The sequence below is a fragment of the Phalangium opilio genome, unplaced genomic scaffold (assembly GCF_054372755.1).
Source record: "Phalangium opilio isolate 3A_F unplaced genomic scaffold, DU_Popi_V2 ptg000095l_1, whole genome shotgun sequence".
NCBI classification, from domain to species: domain Eukaryota; kingdom Metazoa; phylum Arthropoda; class Arachnida; order Opiliones; family Phalangiidae; genus Phalangium; species Phalangium opilio.
The window spans coordinates 2,811,955-2,829,151 of NW_028324200.1; the positions used below are offsets into that span (position 1 = coordinate 2,811,955).

The following is a 17,197-nucleotide window of genomic DNA, read 5'->3' on the forward strand; positions in this document are numbered from 1 at the left end:
TCACTAAATTACTTCTGGAAAAACTCTGGTCCGTCCGAGATTTGAACCCGGGACCACTCACACCCTAAGCGAGTATCATACCCTTAGACCAACGGACGAAAAATGACAATGAAACATGCTCAGCTCGTAGGCTTACAATTTAACTAGTTGCTTTTAAATAGTCGCTAAATTACTTCTACAAAACTCGGGTCCGTCCGGGATTTGAACCCGGGACCACTCAAACCCGATGCGAGTATCATACCCTTAGACCAACGGACGAAAAATGACAATGAAACATGCTCAGCTCGTAGGCCTACAATTTAACTAGTTGCATTCAAATAGTCGCTAAATTACTTCTGGAAAAACTCGGGTCCGTCCGAGATTTGAACCCGGGACCACTCACACCCGAAGCGAGAATCATACCCTTAGACCAACGGACGAAAAATGACAATGAAACATGCTCAGCTCGTAGGCCTACAATTTAACTAGTTGCATTCATATAGTCGCTAAATTACTTCTGCAAAAACTCGGGTCCGTCCGGGATTTGAACCCGGGACCACTCAAACCCGATGCGAGTATCATACCCTTAGACCAACGGACGAAAAATGACAATGAAACATGCTCAGCTCGTAGGCCTACAATTTAACTAGTTGCATTCAAATAGTCGCTAAATTACTTCTGGAAAAACTCGGGTCCGTCCGAGATTTGAACCCGGGACCACTCACACCCGAAGCGAGAATCATAGCCCTAGACCAACGGATCACGTGTGTATCTAAAACATGCTCAACTCATAGGCCTACCCTGTAGTTAGTTGATTTAAATAGTCACTAAATTACTTCTGCAAAACTCGGGTCCGTCCGGGATTTGAACCCGGGACCACTCACACCCAAAGCGAGTATCATATTCTTAGACCAACGGACGAAAAATGACAATGAAACATGCTAAGCTCGTAGGCCTACAATTTAACTAGTAGCTTTTAAATAGTTGCTAAATTACTTCTGCAAAACTCGGGCCCGTCCGGGATTTGAACCCGGGACCACTCGCACCCAAAGCGAGTATTATACCCCTAGACCAACGGACCATGTGTGTAACAAAAAAACGCTCAACTTATTGGCCTTCCCTGTAGTAAGTTGCATTTAAATTGTCACTATTTTAATTCTGCAAAAACTCGGGTCCGTCCGGGATTTTTACCCGGGACCACACACACCCGAAGTGAGTATCTTAGCCCTAGACCAACGGACCATGTATGACCCTGAAACATGCCATCCCGTAGGCCTACCATGTTGTTAGTTGTGTTTAAATAGTCACTAAATTACTTCTGGAAAAACTCTGGTCCGTCCGAGATTTGAACCCGGGACCACTCACACCCTAAGCGAGTATCATACCCTTAGACCAACGGACGAAAAATGACAATGAAACATGCTCAGCTCGTAGGCTTACAATTTAACTAGTTGCTTTTAAATAGTCGCTAAATTACTTCTACAAAACTCGGGTCCGTCCGGGATTTGAACCCGGGACCACTCAAACCCGATGCGAGTATCATACCCTTAGACCAACGGACGAAAAATGACAATGAAACATGCTCAGCTCGTAGGCCTACAATTTAACTAGTTGCATTCAAATAGTCGCTAAATTACTTCTGGAAAAACTCGGGTCCGTCCGAGATTTGAACCCGGGACCACTCACACCCGAAGCGAGAATCATATCCCTAGACCAACGGATCACGTGTGTAACTAAAACATGCTCAACTCATAGGCCTACCCTGTAGTTAGTTGATTTAAATAGTCACTAAATTACTTCTGCAAAACTCGGGTCCGTCCGGGATTTGAACCCGGGACTACTCACACCCGAAGCGAGTATCATACCCTTAGACCAACGGACGAAAAATGACAATGAAACATGCTCAGCTCGTAGGCCTACAATTTAACTAGTTGCATTCATATAGTCGCTAAATTACTTCTGCAAAAACTCGGGTCCGTCCGGGATTTGAACCCGGGACCACTCAAACCCGATGCGAGTATCATACCCTTAGACCAACGGACGAAAAATGACAATGAAACATGCTCAGCTCGTAGGCCTACAATTTAACTAGTTGCATTCAAATAGTCGCTAAATTACTTCTGGAAAAACTCGGGTCCGTCCGAGATTTGAACCCGGGACCACTCACACCCGAAGCGAGAATCATAGCCCTAGACCAACGGATCACGTGTGTATCTAAAACATGCTCAACTCATAGGCCTACCCTGTAGTTAGTTGATTTAAATAGTCACTAAATTACTTCTGCAAAACTCGGGTCCGTCCGGGATTTGAACCCGGGACCACTCACACCCGAAGCGAGTATCATACCCTTAGACCAACGGACGAAAAATGACAATGAAACATGCTCAGCTCGTAGGCCTACAATTTAACTAGTTGCATTCATATAGTCACTAATTTACTTCTGCAAAAACTCGGGTCCGTCTGGGATTTGAACCCGGGACCACTCAAACCCGATGCGAGTATCATACCCTTAGACCAACGGACTAAAAATGACAATGAAACATGCTCAGCTCGTAGGCCTACAATTTAACTAGTTGCATTCAAATAGTCGCTAAATTACTTCTGGAAAAACTCGGGTCCGTCCGAGATTTGAACCCGGGACCACTCACACCCGAAGCGAGAATCATAGCCCTAGACCAACGGATCACGTGTGTATCTAAAACATGCTCAACTCATAGGCCTACCCTGTAGTTAGTTGATTTAAATAGTCACTAAATTACTTCTGCAAAACTCGGGTCCGTCCGGGATTTAAACCCGGGACCACTCACACCCAAAGCGAGTATCATATTCTTAGACCAACGGACGAAAAATGACAATGAAACATGCTAAGCTCGTAGGCCTACAATTTAACTAGTAGCTTTTAAATAGTTGCTAAATTACTTCTGCAAAACTCGGGCCCATCCGGGATTTGAACCCGGGACCACTCGCACCCAAAGCGAGTATTATACCCCTAGACCAACGGACCATGTGTGTAACAAAAAAACGCTCAACTTATTGGCCTTCCCTGTAGTTAGTTGCATTTAAATAGTCACTATTTTAATTCTGCAAAAACTCGGGTCCGTCCGGGATTTTTACCCGGGACCACACACACCCGAAGCAAGTATCTTACCCCTAGACCAACGGACCATGTATGACCCTGAAACATGCCATCCCGTAGGCCTACCATGTTGTTAGTTGTGTTTAAATAGTCACTAAATTACTTGTGGAAAAACTCGGGTCCGTCCGAGATTTGAACCCGGGACCACTCACACCCTAAGCGAGTATCATACCTTTAGACCAACGGACGAAAAATGACAATGAAACAGGCTCAGCTCGTAGGCCTACAATTTAACTAGTTGCTTTTAAATAGTCGCTAAATTACTTCTGCAAAACTCGGGCCCGTCCGGGAATTGAACCCGGGACCACTCGCACCCTAAGCGAGTATCATACCCCTAGACCAACGGACCATGTATGACCCTGAAACATGCTCATCCCGTAGGCCTACCTTGTTGTTAGTTGTGTTTAAATAGTCGCTAAATTACTTCTGCAAAACTCGAGTCCGTCCAGGATTTGAACCCGGGACCACTCACACCCTAAGCGAGTATCATACCCTTAGACCAACGGACGAAAAATGACAATGAAACTTGCTCAGCTCGTAGGCCTACAATTTAACTAGTTGCATTTAAATAGTCGCTCAATTACTTCTGCAAAACTCGGGTCCGTCCGGGATTTGAACCCGGGACCACTCACACCCTAAGCGAGTATCATACCCCTAGACCAACGGACCATGAGTGTAACAAAAACAAGCTCAACTTATAGGCCTAACCTTTAGTTAGTTGCATTTAAATAGTCACTAATTTACTTCTGCAAAAACTCGGGTCCGTCCGGGATTTGAACCCGGGACCACTCACACCCGAAGCGAGTATCATACTCCTAGACCAACGGATCATATATGACCCTGAAACATGCCATCCCGTAGGCCTACCATGTTGTTAGTTGTGTTTAATAAGTCACTAAATTACTTCTGGAAAAACTCGGGTCCGTCCGAGATTTGAACCCGGGACCACTCACACCCTAAGCGAGTATCATACCCTTAGACCAACGGACGAAAAATGACAATGAAACATGCTCAGCTCGTAGGCCTACAATTTAACTAGTTGCTTTTAAATAGTCGCTAAATTACTTCTGCAAAACTCGGGCCCGTCCGGGATTTGAACCCGGGACCACTCGCACCCTAAGCGAGTATCATACCCCTAGACCAACGGACGAAAAATGACAATGAAACATGCTCAACTTATAGGCCTAACCTGTAGTTAGTTTCATTTAAATAGTCACTAATTTACTTCTGCAAAAACTCGGGTCCGTCCGGGATTTGAACCCGGGACCACTCACACCCGAAGCGAGTATCATAGCCCTAGACAACGGATCACGTGTGTAACTAAAAAATGCTCAACTCAAAGGCCTACACTGTAGTTAGTTGATTTAAATAGTCACTAAATTACTTCTGCAAAACTCGGGTCCGTCCGGGATTTGAACCCGGGACCACTCACACCCGAAGCGAGTATCATACCCTTAGACCAACGGACGAAAAATGACAATGAAACATGCTCAGCTCGTAGGCTTACAATTTAACTAGTTGCTTTTAAATAGTCGCTAAATTACTTCTACAAAACTCGGGTCCGTCCGGGATTTGAACCCGGGACCACTCAAACCCGATGCGAGTATCATACCCTTAGACCAACGGACGAAAAATGACAATGAAACATGCTCAGCTCGTAGGCCTACAATTTAACTAGTTGCATTCAAATAGTCGCTAAATTACTTCTGGAAAAACTCGGGTCCGTCCGAGATTTGAACCCGGGACCACTCACACCCGAAGCGAGAATCATATCCCTAGACCAACGGATCACGTGTGTAACTAAAACATGCTCAACTCATAGGCCTACCCTGTAGTTAGTTGATTTAAATAGTCACTAAATTACTTCTGCAAAACTCGGGTCCGTCCGGGATTTGAACCCGGGACCACTCACACCCGAAGCGAGTATCATACCCTTAGACCAACGGACGAAAAATGACAATGAAACATGCTCAGCTCGTAGGCCTACAATTTAACTAGTTGCATTCATATAGTCGCTAAATTACTTCTGCAAAAACTCGGGTCCGTCCGGGATTTGAACCCGGGACCACTCAAACCCGATGCGAGTATCATACCCTTAGACCAACGGACGAAAAATGACAATGAAACATGCTCAGCTCGTAGGCCTACAATTTAACTAGTTGCATTCAAATAGTCGCTAAATTACTTCTGGAAAAACTCGGGTCCGTCCGAGATTTGAACCCGGGACCACTCACACCCGAAGCGAGAATCATAGCCCTAGACCAACGGATCACGTGTGTATCTAAAACATGCTCAACTCATAGGCCTACCCTGTAGTTAGTTGATTTAAATAGTCACTAAATTACTTCTGCAAAACTCGGGTCCGTCCGGGATTTGAACCCGGGACCACTCACACCCAAAGCGAGTATCATATTCTTAGACCAACGGACGAAAAATGACAATGAAACATGCTAAGCTCGTAGGCCTACAATTTAACTAGTAGCTTTTAAATAGTTGCTAAATTACTTCTGCAAAACTCGGGCCCGTCCGGGATTTGAACCCGGGACCACTCGCACCCAAAGCGAGTATTATACCCCTAGACCAACGGACCATGTGTGTAACAAAAAAACGCTCAACTTATTGGCCTTCCCTGTAGTTAGTTGCATTTAAATTGTCACTATTTTAATTCTGCAAAAACTCGGGTCCGTCCGGGATTTTTACCCGGGACCACACACACCCGAAGCGAGTATCTTACCCCTAGACCAACGGACCATGTATGACCCTGAAACATGCCATCCCGTACGCCTACCATGTTGTTAGTTGTGTTTAAATAGTCACTAAATTACTTCTGGAAAAACTCTGGTCCGTCCGAGATTTGAACCCGGGACCACTCACACCCTAAGCGAGTATCATACCCTTAGACCAACGGACGAAAAATGACAATGAAACATGCTCAGCTCGTAGGCCTACAATTTAACTAGTTGCTTTTAAATAGTCGCTAAATTACTTCTACAAAACTCGGGTCCGTCCGGGATTTGAACCCGGGACCACTCAAACCCGATGCGAGTATCATACCCTTAGACCAACGGACGAAAAATGACAATGAAACATGCTCAGCTCGTAGGCCTACAATTTAACTAGTTGCATTCAAATAGTCGCTAAATTACTTCTGGAAAAACTCGGGTCCGTCCGAGATTTGAACCCGGGACCACTCACACCCGAAGCGAGAATCATATCCCTAGACCAACGGATCACGTGTGTAACTAAAACATGCTCAACTCATAGGCCTACCCTGTAGTTAGTTGATTTAAATAGTCACTAAATTACTTCTGCAAAACTCGGGTCCGTCCGGGATTTGAACCCGGGACCACTCACACCCGAAGCGAGTATCATACCCTTAGACCAACGGACGAAAAATGACAATGAAACATGCTCAGCTCGTAGGCCTACAATTTAACTAGTTGCATTCATATAGTCACTAATTTACTTCTGCAAAAACTCGGGTCCGTCTGGGATTTGAACCCGGGACCACTCAAACCCGATGCGAGTATCATACCCTTAGACCAACGGACGAAAAATGACAATGAAACATGCTCAGCTCGTAGGCCTACAATTTAACTAGTTGCATTCAAATAGTCGCTAAATTACTTCTGGAAAAACTCGGGTCCGTCCGAGATTTGAACCCGGGACCACTCACACCCGAAGCGAGAATCATAGCCCTAGACCAACGGATCACGTGTGTATCTAAAACATGCTCAACTCATAGGCCTACCCTGTAGTTAGTTGATTTAAATAGTCACTAAATTACTTCTGCAAAACTCGGGTCCGTCCGGGATTTAAACCCGGGACCACTCACACCCAAAGCGAGTATCATATTCTTAGACCAACGGACGAAAAATGACAATGAAACATGCTAAGCTCGTAGGCCTACAATTTAACTAGTAGCTTTTAAATAGTTGCTAAATTACTTCTGCAAAACTCGGGCCCATCCGGGATTTGAACCCGGGACCACTCGCACCCAAAGCGAGTATTATACCCCTAGACCAACGGACCATGTGTGTAACAAAAAAACGCTCAACTTATTGGCCTTCCCTGTAGTTAGTTGCATTTAAATAGTCACTATTTTAATTCTGCAAAAACTCGGGTCCGTCCGGGATTTTTACCCGGGACCACACACACCCGAAGCGAGTATCTTACCCCTAGACCAACGGACCATGTATGACCCTGAAACATGCCATCCCGTAGGCCTACCATGTTGTTAGTTGTGTTTAAATAGTCACTAAATTACTTGTGGAAAAACTCGGGTCCGTCCGAGATTTGAACCCGGGACCACTCACACCCTAAGCGAGTATCATACCTTTAGACCAACGGACGAAAAATGACAATGAAACATGCTCAGCTCGTAGGCCTACAATTTAACTAGTTGCTTTTAAATAGTCGCTAAATTACTTCTGCAAAACTCGGGCCCGTCCGGGAATTGAACCCGGGACCACTCGCACCCTAAGCGAGTATCATACCCCTAGACCAACGGACCATGTATGACCCTGAAACATGCTCATCCCGTAGGCCTACCTTGTTGTTAGTTGTGTTTAAATAGTCGCTAAATTACTTCTGCAAAACTCGAGTCCGTCCAGGATTTGAACCCGGGACCACTCACACCCTAAGCGAGTATCATACCCTTAGACCAACGGACGAAAAATGACAATGAAACTTGCTCAGCTCGTAGGCCTACAATTTAACTAGTTGCATTTAAATAGTCGCTCAATTACTTCTGCAAAACTCGGGTCCGTCCGGGATTTGAACCCGGGACCACTCACACCCTAAGCGAGTATCAAACCCTTAGACCAACGGACGAAGTATGACAATGAAACATGCTCAGCTCGTAGGCCTACAATTTAATTAGGTGCATTTAAATAGTCGCTAAATTACTTCTGCAAAACTCAGGTCCGTCCGGGATCTGAACCCGGGACCACTCGCACCCTAAGCGAGTATCATACCCCTAGACCAACGGACCATGAGTGTAACAAAAACAAGCTCAACTTATAGGCCTAACCTTTAGTTAGTTGCATTTAAATAGTCACTAATTTACTTCTGCAAAAACTCGGGTCCGTCCGGGATTTGAACCCGGGACCACTCACACCCGAAGCGAGTATCATACTCCTAGACCAACGGATCATATATGACCCTGAAACATGCCATCCCGTAGGCCTACCATGTTGTTAGTTGTGTTTAATAAGTCACTAAATTACTTCTGGAAAAACTCGGGTCCGTCCGAGATTTGAACCCGGGACCACTCACACCCTAAGCGAGTATCATACCCTTAGACCAACGGACGAAAAATGACAATGAAACATGCTCAGCTCGTAGGCCTACAATTTAACTAGTTGCTTTTAAATAGTCGCTAAATTACTTCTGCAAAACTCGGGCCCGTCCGGGATTTGAACCCGGGACCACTCGCACCCTAAGCGAGTATCATACCCCTAGACCAACGGACGAAAAATGACAATGAAACATGCTCAACTTATAGGCCTAACCTGTAGTTAGTTTCATTTAAATAGTCACTAATTTACTTCTGCAAAAACTCGGGTCCGTCCGGGATTTGAACCCGGGACCACTCACACCCGAAGCGAGTATCATAGCCCTAGACAACGGATCACGTGTGTAACTAAAAAATGCTCAACTCAAAGGCCTACACTGTAGTTAGTTGATTTAAATAGTCACTAAATTACTTCTGCAAAACTCGGGTCCGTCCGGGATTTGAACCCGGGACCACTCACACCCGAAGCGAGTATCATACCCTTAGACCAACGGACGAAAAATGACAATGAAACATGCTCAGCTCGTAGGCCTACAATTTAACTAGTTGCATTTAAATAGTCGCTAAATTACTTCTGGAAAAACTCGGGTCCGTCCGGGATTTGACCCGGGACCACTCACACCCTAAGCGAGTATCATACCCTTAGACCAACGGACGAAAAATGACAATGAAACTTGCTCAGCTCGTAGGCCTACAATTTAACTAGTTGCATTTAAATAGTCGCTCAATTACTTCTGCAAAACTCGGGTCCGTCCGGGATTTGAACCCGGGACCACTCACACCCTATCGTTATTGTTATTGTTGAAGGGGGTGGCGCGTCGTCGCGCCGAGCACCGATACCAAGGGTATATTGTGCGCCCCGAGCTTGTTAGACTACGAAGAGTCCTGTCGCCTCGATGAATCGGAGAATCCGGTTGGCCGAGACAGTAGAGAACTGGTGAGGTTCCATAGTATGCATGTCGAAATGCTCGAACCTCATGGCCGCGAGGTAGTCGCAGCTACAGAGGATATGGGAGGAGGTTTCCTCTACCTCCCGGCAGAACCTACAGAGTGGGTCATCAACGATGCCCAATAAGTGCAGGTGTCTATTCAGCCGGCAGTGTCCAGTGAGGAGACTGGTGACCAGCCTAATTTTGTTTTTAGTGAGGGCAAGCAGTTCCTTTGCCCTAGTGATAGAAGGACCCGGGACAAACTCCTTGGCCTGTCTCTGTCCATCCATGTCAAGCCAGAGCTGCAGTTGAAGTGCAGACATCCGGCAGTGAATCCTATGGCGAATGATGCCATGGGGGATGGGAACCGCAGGCTCTGGTCCGAAGAACTTCGCCTCAGCCCCCCTTTTGGCATACATATCAGCCCTCTCATTGCCCAGGTATCCGCAGTGCCCTGGCACCCACAGCAATTGAACCTTGTTGCGGGCAGCCAAAGAACCCAGCAGATCCAGACAGCTGAGCACCAGTCTGGAATCGACAAGGCACTGATTTAGCGCCTTGAGGGCGGCCTGACTATCCGAATAGATCTGAATCGTCCGTCCGCAATAGTTTTTCTTGTTGCAGAAATCCGCGCATAAACAAATGGCCATGATTTCCGCCTGGAAAACGCTGGCATAGTTGCCAAGGCTCTCGTAAAAACCAAACTTCTTGGTCAAGCAGTAGACCCCGGCACCAACTCCAGAGTCCGTCTTGGAGCCGTCCGTGAACCAGACGGACTCCCCCCCAGTCCCGAGGACTGGGGTTGTCTCCCAATCAGCGCGACTGGGAAAGTGCACGCTGAAGGGCTTGTCGAAGTGGTATGATATAACAGACTTATCTGAGACCATCACGAGTGATGGCTCAGTGTTGCTGTACTCACTGAAAAGCTTGGTGTGACTGAAGTCCCAATGCTTGGGCTTCCACCAGCCGAGGTTGTTGAGCCTACAGGCTCCCATAATAGCTTCCTCCTCAATAAAAAGGTGAAGAGGAAGCATATTGAGAAGGATTTCCAGAGAAGCTGTGGGGGCTGTCCTCATGGACCCCGTGATACCGATGCACGCCAGCCTTTGAAGCTTGCGTAGTTCATCTTGGGCGGTTTTAAGGCGAACCCTGGGCCACCAGACAAGAGCTCCATAGGAGACCACTGGCCTGATGATCCTGGTATAAATCCAGTTTACAGCGCTAGGGCTTAAGCCCCAGGACTTGCTGACTGAACTTCTTAAACGCCAAAATAAAATTTTGGCCTTCTTGATACTCAGATCAAGGTGGGTCTTCCAAGTAAGCTTGGCATCGAAAGTCACGCCAAGGTATTTGACCTCGGAGGACTTCTTTAAAACCTGTCCAAAGAAGGAAATATCGTTGAATAGGTCATTAGTCCTTTTCCGAGTAAACGGTATAAGGACAGTCTTGTTGGGATTGACGGTTAGGTTAACACCCCCACACCAATCCTCAACATCATGCAAGACAGACTTCATCAGTGCAGCGATAGTTATAGGGAACCTCCCTGTAACAATCACTGCGATGTCATCCGCATAGCCAAAACAGTGACATCCCCTCTCCCCGAGTCGACCCAGCAGCTCATCCACCACCAGGCACCAAAGAAGAGGGGAAAGAACCCCTCGCTGAGGACAGCCACGGTCGGTGGAGATCTCCAAGGTTTCCCCGAGAAGAGACGCCGTCACCCTGCGATACGTGAGAATGGATTTTATCCAACAACACAAAGTGTCGTCAATACCAAACCGCTCCGCAGCGCGAAGGATGACTTCACTAGAGACCCTATCAAAGGCACCCTCAATATCAAGGAAGATGGCCAAAGACATCTCCTTGAACTCGATGGCCCTGTCAAGGCAGTTCAAAATGCCATGAAGCGCCGTCTCTGTGGATTTGCCTTTCTGATAGGCAAACTGAAAAGTGGACAGGGGTGTGTGGGAAAGAACACCATCCCGCAGATACCTGTCCACCAATTTCTCTAAAGTCTTTAGGAAGAAAGAGGTAAGACAGATAGGTCTAAATGCCTTAGCCTCAAGATAGCTCGTCTTCCCAGGTTTGGGAATAAAGATAACCTTCGAGCGCTTCCAGACATCTGGAATATGCGCCAGAGCAATGCAGGCTCTAAATATCCTGCACAGATGAGGGCCAATGGCGTCTATGCCTTCCTGGAGGAGGGCGGGAAAGACGCCATCTGGGCCAGGGGACTTGTAGGGCTGAAACGAGTTTACAGCCCACTGAAGTCTAGAGTATGTAACTACCTTATTGGCGATGCCCCAGTCCGCCCTGTGCGCTCTCCGAAAGTGCACGGGGGGAGCGCCGGCGCCTGTGAGGTCATAGGCCTTGGAGTCCGGGAAGTGTACCTTAAGCATATGCTTAAGGGTATCAGTCCCTGACTTGGTAAACTCACCATCTGCCACCTTGATGGTGCTGAGCTGGTGAGTGTTATCATGAGCCAGGATCTTCATGATTTTGGCAGTAGCGGGGGCATCAGAGATGCTACCGCAAAAGTCCCTCCAGGAGTTCCTCTTGGCCTCCCGGATGGCTTTATTATACTTATTGAGGGTCTGTCTATAAATAGTCCAGTCCCCAGTCCTCTTAGCCCTATTAAAGAGTTTCCGAGTGAGCTTGCGAAGCTTGCCAAGTTCCGTATTCCACCAAGGAACGAGCCTTGGCCGGCTGGCAAGCTTCGCTGGACAGTTGTGGTGGTAGGAATCGATAATGGCTTGTTGCATGAGATCAACTGCCGAATCAAATTCCAGCACCGAGGAAAGCTTTGGCGCATTACCTCTGAGAAGGAGGCGAAGTTCCTCCCTGTAGCCGGACCAGTCGGTCCGACGGGGGTTACGCAGTTCCGTCTTAACCGAAGTTGACTTGACCGCAACCGAGAAGCAGATGTGCCTATGGTCCGAAAGAGACGGTTCATTAGACACATGCCAGTTAAAAACCGACAGACTGATATTGTCTGTGGCCAGGGTGACATCAATGACCTCCTTTCTGTTAGAAGTAACAAAGGTTGGCTCATTGTGCCTGTTGAGAATATGCAGGTTCGTACCGACCAGATATTCAAGCAGTTCATCACCACGTCTGTTGCAGTCACTGCTGCCCCACGTGACATGGTGGGCATTGGCATCACAGCCAAAAATGAGCCTGTCCCCCTGCCTCTCACATCGGTCGACAAGAGCGACGACCTCCTGTGGTGGAGGGGAACCCGTGGCATCATGGGGAAAGTAAGCAGACGCCATGATAAGACCAGTTGCCACTCCAGAAGAGGAGGGCATTACCTTAATCACAGCAGTATCCCTAGTGAGGTAGTTCGGAAGCGGAAGGATGTCAAGACCCTTCCTGGTCAGAACACACGCCCTGGGGTTGGGGAGGTAAAGTCATAAGAGATATTACCTGCATTCTTTAAACCAAGGATTTTACCATTATGAATCCAAGGTTCCTGAATGAGGGCCACATCCAGGCCCTCTAAGGCAAACCTCCGGCATAAAACTGCCGAGGCTGCTTTGCAGTGATGCAGGTTGATCTGGATCACCTTGATGCTCATGCCTTAGGAAGAGAGGCGGCCCCGGCTACTTGCTTGGCGGTAGCGTGGAGTCCCGATCTAGGACCGGTATCTCCTTCGCCTCCACCAGCAGCACCCTCGGACCCCAACTCCATCCCAGTAACAGGAGCGTAGGTCCTCTCGGTATCAGAGTCTTTCAAAAAGTCGGACTCTGTCCCGAGGTCTATGTCTGAGCCATCTGGAAAGGATGGCTCCAAATTAATGCCAGCAATATTTGCTGCCAGCTCCCCACTCACGCTGGCTGCAGTATTGCCTTCTTCTTCAGAAGCCTCAGAGGCATTCTGGAGAGGGTCCTTTGGCGCGTTCAGGACTTTAAATGTCCCGACATCCACACCAGTAAGACCCTCGAAGCCGGCCTCCTTGATGGCCTCCATGGAGGAGCCATCAATTAGGAAGATCCAGCGTCTGGTGCTCTTCTCATCGAACGACTTCAGGCACCGCCAACAGTCGGTCAGAAACCTGCCGTTGTAGGCCTTCAATCGCCGGAGAAGAGCCGCCGGATCAGTGGTGCGACGGTCCTTGGTCCGGAAGGACACCTTGAACGGCTTCGGGAGTTCACAGGCCTTCATCACTGAAAGCCGTGTTCCCCCTATGGCACGCTCATTATGGTGTAGCACCTTCACGAGCCATTCGCTGGTCGCCAAATCCCCACATGAGTAGATCATGGCCCCAGTCATGATGTGGAAATTGAGAGGACGCGGCAGCGAGCTTCCCGAAGAAAGCTCAGCGTCCAGTGCGTCAAGTATAGCGGCCTGGATGGGAACGACGTCCTCCTCCGTGACCGCATTAGTCGGATAGCCATCTTTAACGATGGCCATCTTGACAATACGGGCGACGTCGCAGTAAGACTTGGTCTTCTTTGACGCCGCAGCTTGTCTTGGTTTGGATCAAGGCCGAAAAAACAAACGATATGTGTGAGGTTTATCATTTGACTGAAGTTTCAGATATTGCAATTGTTTTAGTTATTTTTATCCATTTAATCCTTAATCAATATTAAATTCAATCAAATGATTTTACTGTTAATCGATCTAGTCCCTCTAAATTAATTGAAAAAATTACATATCTACGCTTTTTCAAGAACAATACATTTTCCGAAAACATTTTATCATGAAATTAATTATTTTGAAGGGATTTCGTGTCGTTGCTCACTAACTTGTAGGCACCTTGACGGACATAGTTTTAATTGTTGCTGGCTTAACAAATTTTCAAGTTTGCCCCAAAAAAGTTTAAATTTGTAGTAAAATTAATTTGTTGTCCGCGTAAGAAAACAAGGTACTCAACACATCAGACTCTATTTTACTTCCAGACTTTTGAAAATGGTGTATTGGGAAATCAAGATAAATCTAGCCATCCTATAGGGTTTTGAAATCCCAGTGGTTTTCAATGAGCGCCTGTATAGATGTTTACTCTGCCGAACACAGATGTTCAAGGAAATGTGTCCACTAAGGCAGCAATTAAAACTAATTGATGTAATATTATTAAATTAATCAATATAGGGTTGATAAATAATTAAGATTGGGTATGTGGTACTTCTGTCCGCAGTGCATAGACTATTTTAGAGCAATTTTTCATCCAGTAAATAGCTTTTTTTGTATAATTTCGAGTAATTAGGTTCATAATTTAATTAATTAATTAGCGTTAATTAATGAAATATTTAAGCTTAATTAACCGTGCAATTAGTATCGCTTCTCGACCTTTTGGCTAAGATCATGTGTAGTATCTGTTCTGATCAGCTTAATATCTGATCGGGTTCCATTGGGACCCTTCGATATTAACTCGCTTTTTGGAATTGGGCGAAGTTTAACGGGCTTGCCCGACTTCGCCACGAGTCGACCTGATATTGCATTACATTCAGGATCGGCTCACCCCCTCTCTAATTAAATCAAAATTAAACACGCTTATTTTGAAGAAGCTAACATCAAAGAGATTAGGAGTTGAAGCTAACTGCTTGGGCAAGGCATTGTGGGAGCTCTCGATGTACTGCTTTATCCTCAGGTTATAGTTCACTCTTTATATCCGGTTCACCGCATTTCAACCAATAAGAGTGCAGAGAAAGACTTCCAAAGCGAGAACACTCCAGCCAAGCAAAGAGGGTAGCCTCTTTGTACCCTCTTTGCTGACATATGTCCATACTATCTCACTCCATTTTATCTCTATTTGCCATTGATACAAATAAACATGTTTAAGCGATTTGCAGTAGATCAGCTTCAGGTTTTTGCACAGACTCGAATCCAGCCTGTGACAAAATTAGTGTTTTACTGTTTGGATTAGGTAGTTCTCCCAAGATAAAATAACAACAATATATATTGCGTAACTAAGATATAAACAAAAATGTGTTTCCTATTAAATCTGCATTAGCCAAGAAACCCGGCGTTGTCCGGGATGTTTTAAGGATCTGAAGTCTATGTAGATGCCCACTCAAATAAAACATCTCCTTGAAGGCATTTCTTTTTAACCAGTTATATTGCAACTATCAATTTTAATTAAACGATGCTCAATAAGAAGTTAATTATAAAGGTTACAGGTATACAATAAGAAGTTCTTAATAGGCTTAATGGCTAGGTGTTAGCACAAGTCCCAACCCTTGTGAAGAACTGAACCAAACTACTTCTAATGAACTTGATTTCCCTAGTGTTACTGATATCATAAGTTAATAAGATATGTTCCAAAAGTATGAGACTACCCATACTTCGTAGTGCTACAGACTTACAGCTCGAGCTAGTTCGAGAACGACGGAAGCGAGTATTGAAGTCCTACATTCGGTGGCAGGACTTCCATCTTCCTATTTAGTCTGAATTGCTAAGCCTTTGACAGCGCCTCATCAGGCGTATGTTGCTTTACCTCCAATCTATGACCTACTTCAATCACTTCTTGTCAAACTCCAGTTTGTATCCAGGAGTTTGAAAACTTATTATGGAACATATCTTACCATTACTGGTTTAAAACAGCTTTGATAAACCGTTTCTGGTTTATAATAAGAAATGCCAGGATCTGTGAAAAAATTGGTTTCAATGTAGTCCCTTTCAAGATAACTCCTTGATGGTTTAAAAATGGTAATGCTAAAAACAGCAAACCATTAAGGGTTTAAAAGTGGTTCATAGAAAACAGCAAACCATTACTGGTTTAAAAGTGGTACCTACAAAAAACTGCAAACCATTGAGGGTTCACTGTTAGAAAACATGGTTTACATAGGTTGAAAAAACAGCGGAAACCTCTTTGAGTTAAAAAAGAAGCAAGAGGGTCTTCTTTCGATTTAAAAAAACATATTCTAGAGGGCCAGTAGGCCCTTCTAGATAAGAACCCACACCCTCCCGTAATGTTAAAGAAATAATTCACAGATTTTAGGCTTAGCGTCCCATAGAAAAAGCATGGGATTTTTGGTGTTCCACTCCATCGAATAACTCAGAAACTACTGCAAAGTTAAGGTTCGGAACACTTTTGAATTATCAAGCAACTATGGAATGTTGAACTTTTGAAGTTTGATTAAGAACAATTAAGTCTAAGTATTTTATTTTAATTAATTTATAAATCATGGTAAAACCGTTACATATATTACACTGTTTGCATAGCATTTGTTTTCCCTCCAACGGGTTTGTGGCGAATAGGAAAACACTTCTGCCTACGGAGCAGAAGACTGCAGGTTCGAATCCTGGCAAGCTCGGTGTTTATTTTTACAGATCTTTTATACATCATAAAAGAAATATCCTATAAATACAATGTTTGGATAATTTTTTTTGTTGTTACGAATACGAGCATGTGGCGTAATGGATAACGCATTTGCATTCGAGGCAAAACATTGCAGGTTCGAGTCTTGGAACGCTCGTTGTCAATGTTTGATGAAGATTCTTAGTATATAGAAGGAGAAATTCTTAAATAACAAATTTTCAATGAAATGTGCGCGTGCTGGCGCATGGTATAGAAATAACTTTTTTTAAAACCTATACAAAATGGTTAACTAAACTTTACACTGAGAGATGTGCCTTTGCTATATTGCTGTAAAGTTTGGTTGTGGAAAAAGTACACCCCTTGGTTGCGAAACCTTGGGTCTAACTCTGAAAATTCTTTTCACGTCGTAATGTTAAGCTCCGTAGAGATTAACAATAAGAGTTAGGATTGAGTATATATAGAAAATCCCAGACGCGATTTTCTAAATTATGGGTCATTTAAAAATTTCATTGGACAAAGTTCAGTGTGCTGTTTTTATTTCCGGCCCAGGTCAGGATAGGTGAAACTATCTCAGGGCCGTAAATAAGCACAGGACA

The 17,197-nt window shown here is 45.3% G+C and overlaps 1 protein-coding gene and 7 non-coding genes across 8 annotated transcripts; 1 reads left to right on the forward strand and 7 right to left on the reverse strand.

The window, feature by feature from the left end:
- Window positions 1–3,392: 3,392 nt before the first annotated feature.
- Window positions 3,393–3,464, reverse strand: TRNAP-AGG (transfer RNA proline (anticodon AGG)). Its single transcript has one exon. It is a non-coding gene; the product is annotated as a tRNA-Pro (tRNA).
- A 248-nt stretch (window positions 3,465–3,712) lies between these two features.
- TRNAP-AGG (transfer RNA proline (anticodon AGG)) lies at window positions 3,713–3,784 on the reverse strand. The gene has a single exon. It is a non-coding gene; the product is annotated as a tRNA-Pro (tRNA).
- Window positions 3,785–4,191: 407 nt separating this feature from the next.
- TRNAP-AGG (transfer RNA proline (anticodon AGG)) lies at window positions 4,192–4,265 on the reverse strand. The gene has a single exon. It is a non-coding gene; the product is annotated as a tRNA-Pro (tRNA).
- A 3,291-nt stretch (window positions 4,266–7,556) lies between these two features.
- Window positions 7,557–7,628, reverse strand: TRNAP-AGG (transfer RNA proline (anticodon AGG)). Its single transcript has one exon. It is a non-coding gene; the product is annotated as a tRNA-Pro (tRNA).
- A 408-nt stretch (window positions 7,629–8,036) lies between these two features.
- TRNAP-AGG (transfer RNA proline (anticodon AGG)) lies at window positions 8,037–8,108 on the reverse strand. Its single transcript has one exon. It is a non-coding gene; the product is annotated as a tRNA-Pro (tRNA).
- A 407-nt stretch (window positions 8,109–8,515) lies between these two features.
- Window positions 8,516–8,589, reverse strand: TRNAP-AGG (transfer RNA proline (anticodon AGG)). Its single transcript has one exon. It is a non-coding gene; the product is annotated as a tRNA-Pro (tRNA).
- A 4,387-nt stretch (window positions 8,590–12,976) lies between these two features.
- On the reverse strand, window positions 12,977–13,563 carry LOC149635118 (uncharacterized). The gene is made up of 2 exons (XM_089850894.1): window positions 13,172–13,563; window positions 12,977–13,113 (listed from the first exon to the last, which is right to left on the reverse strand). The coding sequence occupies exons 1-2, from the start codon at window positions 13,502–13,504 to the stop codon at window positions 13,099–13,101; spliced, it is 348 nt and encodes a 115-aa protein (XP_089707020.1). The 5' UTR covers window positions 13,505–13,563; the 3' UTR covers window positions 12,977–13,098.
- Window positions 13,564–14,616: 1,053 nt separating this feature from the next.
- LOC149635119 (U2 spliceosomal RNA) lies at window positions 14,617–14,806 on the forward strand. Its single transcript, XR_016373236.1, has one exon. It is a non-coding gene; the product is annotated as a U2 spliceosomal RNA (small nuclear RNA).
- Window positions 14,807–17,197: the final 2,391 nt, after the last annotated feature.

Bases quoted from the DNA above. Each gene is read 5' to 3' on its own strand.
- LOC149635118 (XM_089850894.1), bottom strand. From the start codon at position 13,504: ATGAAGGCCTGTGAACTCCCGAAGCCGTTCAAGGTGTCCTTCCGGACC.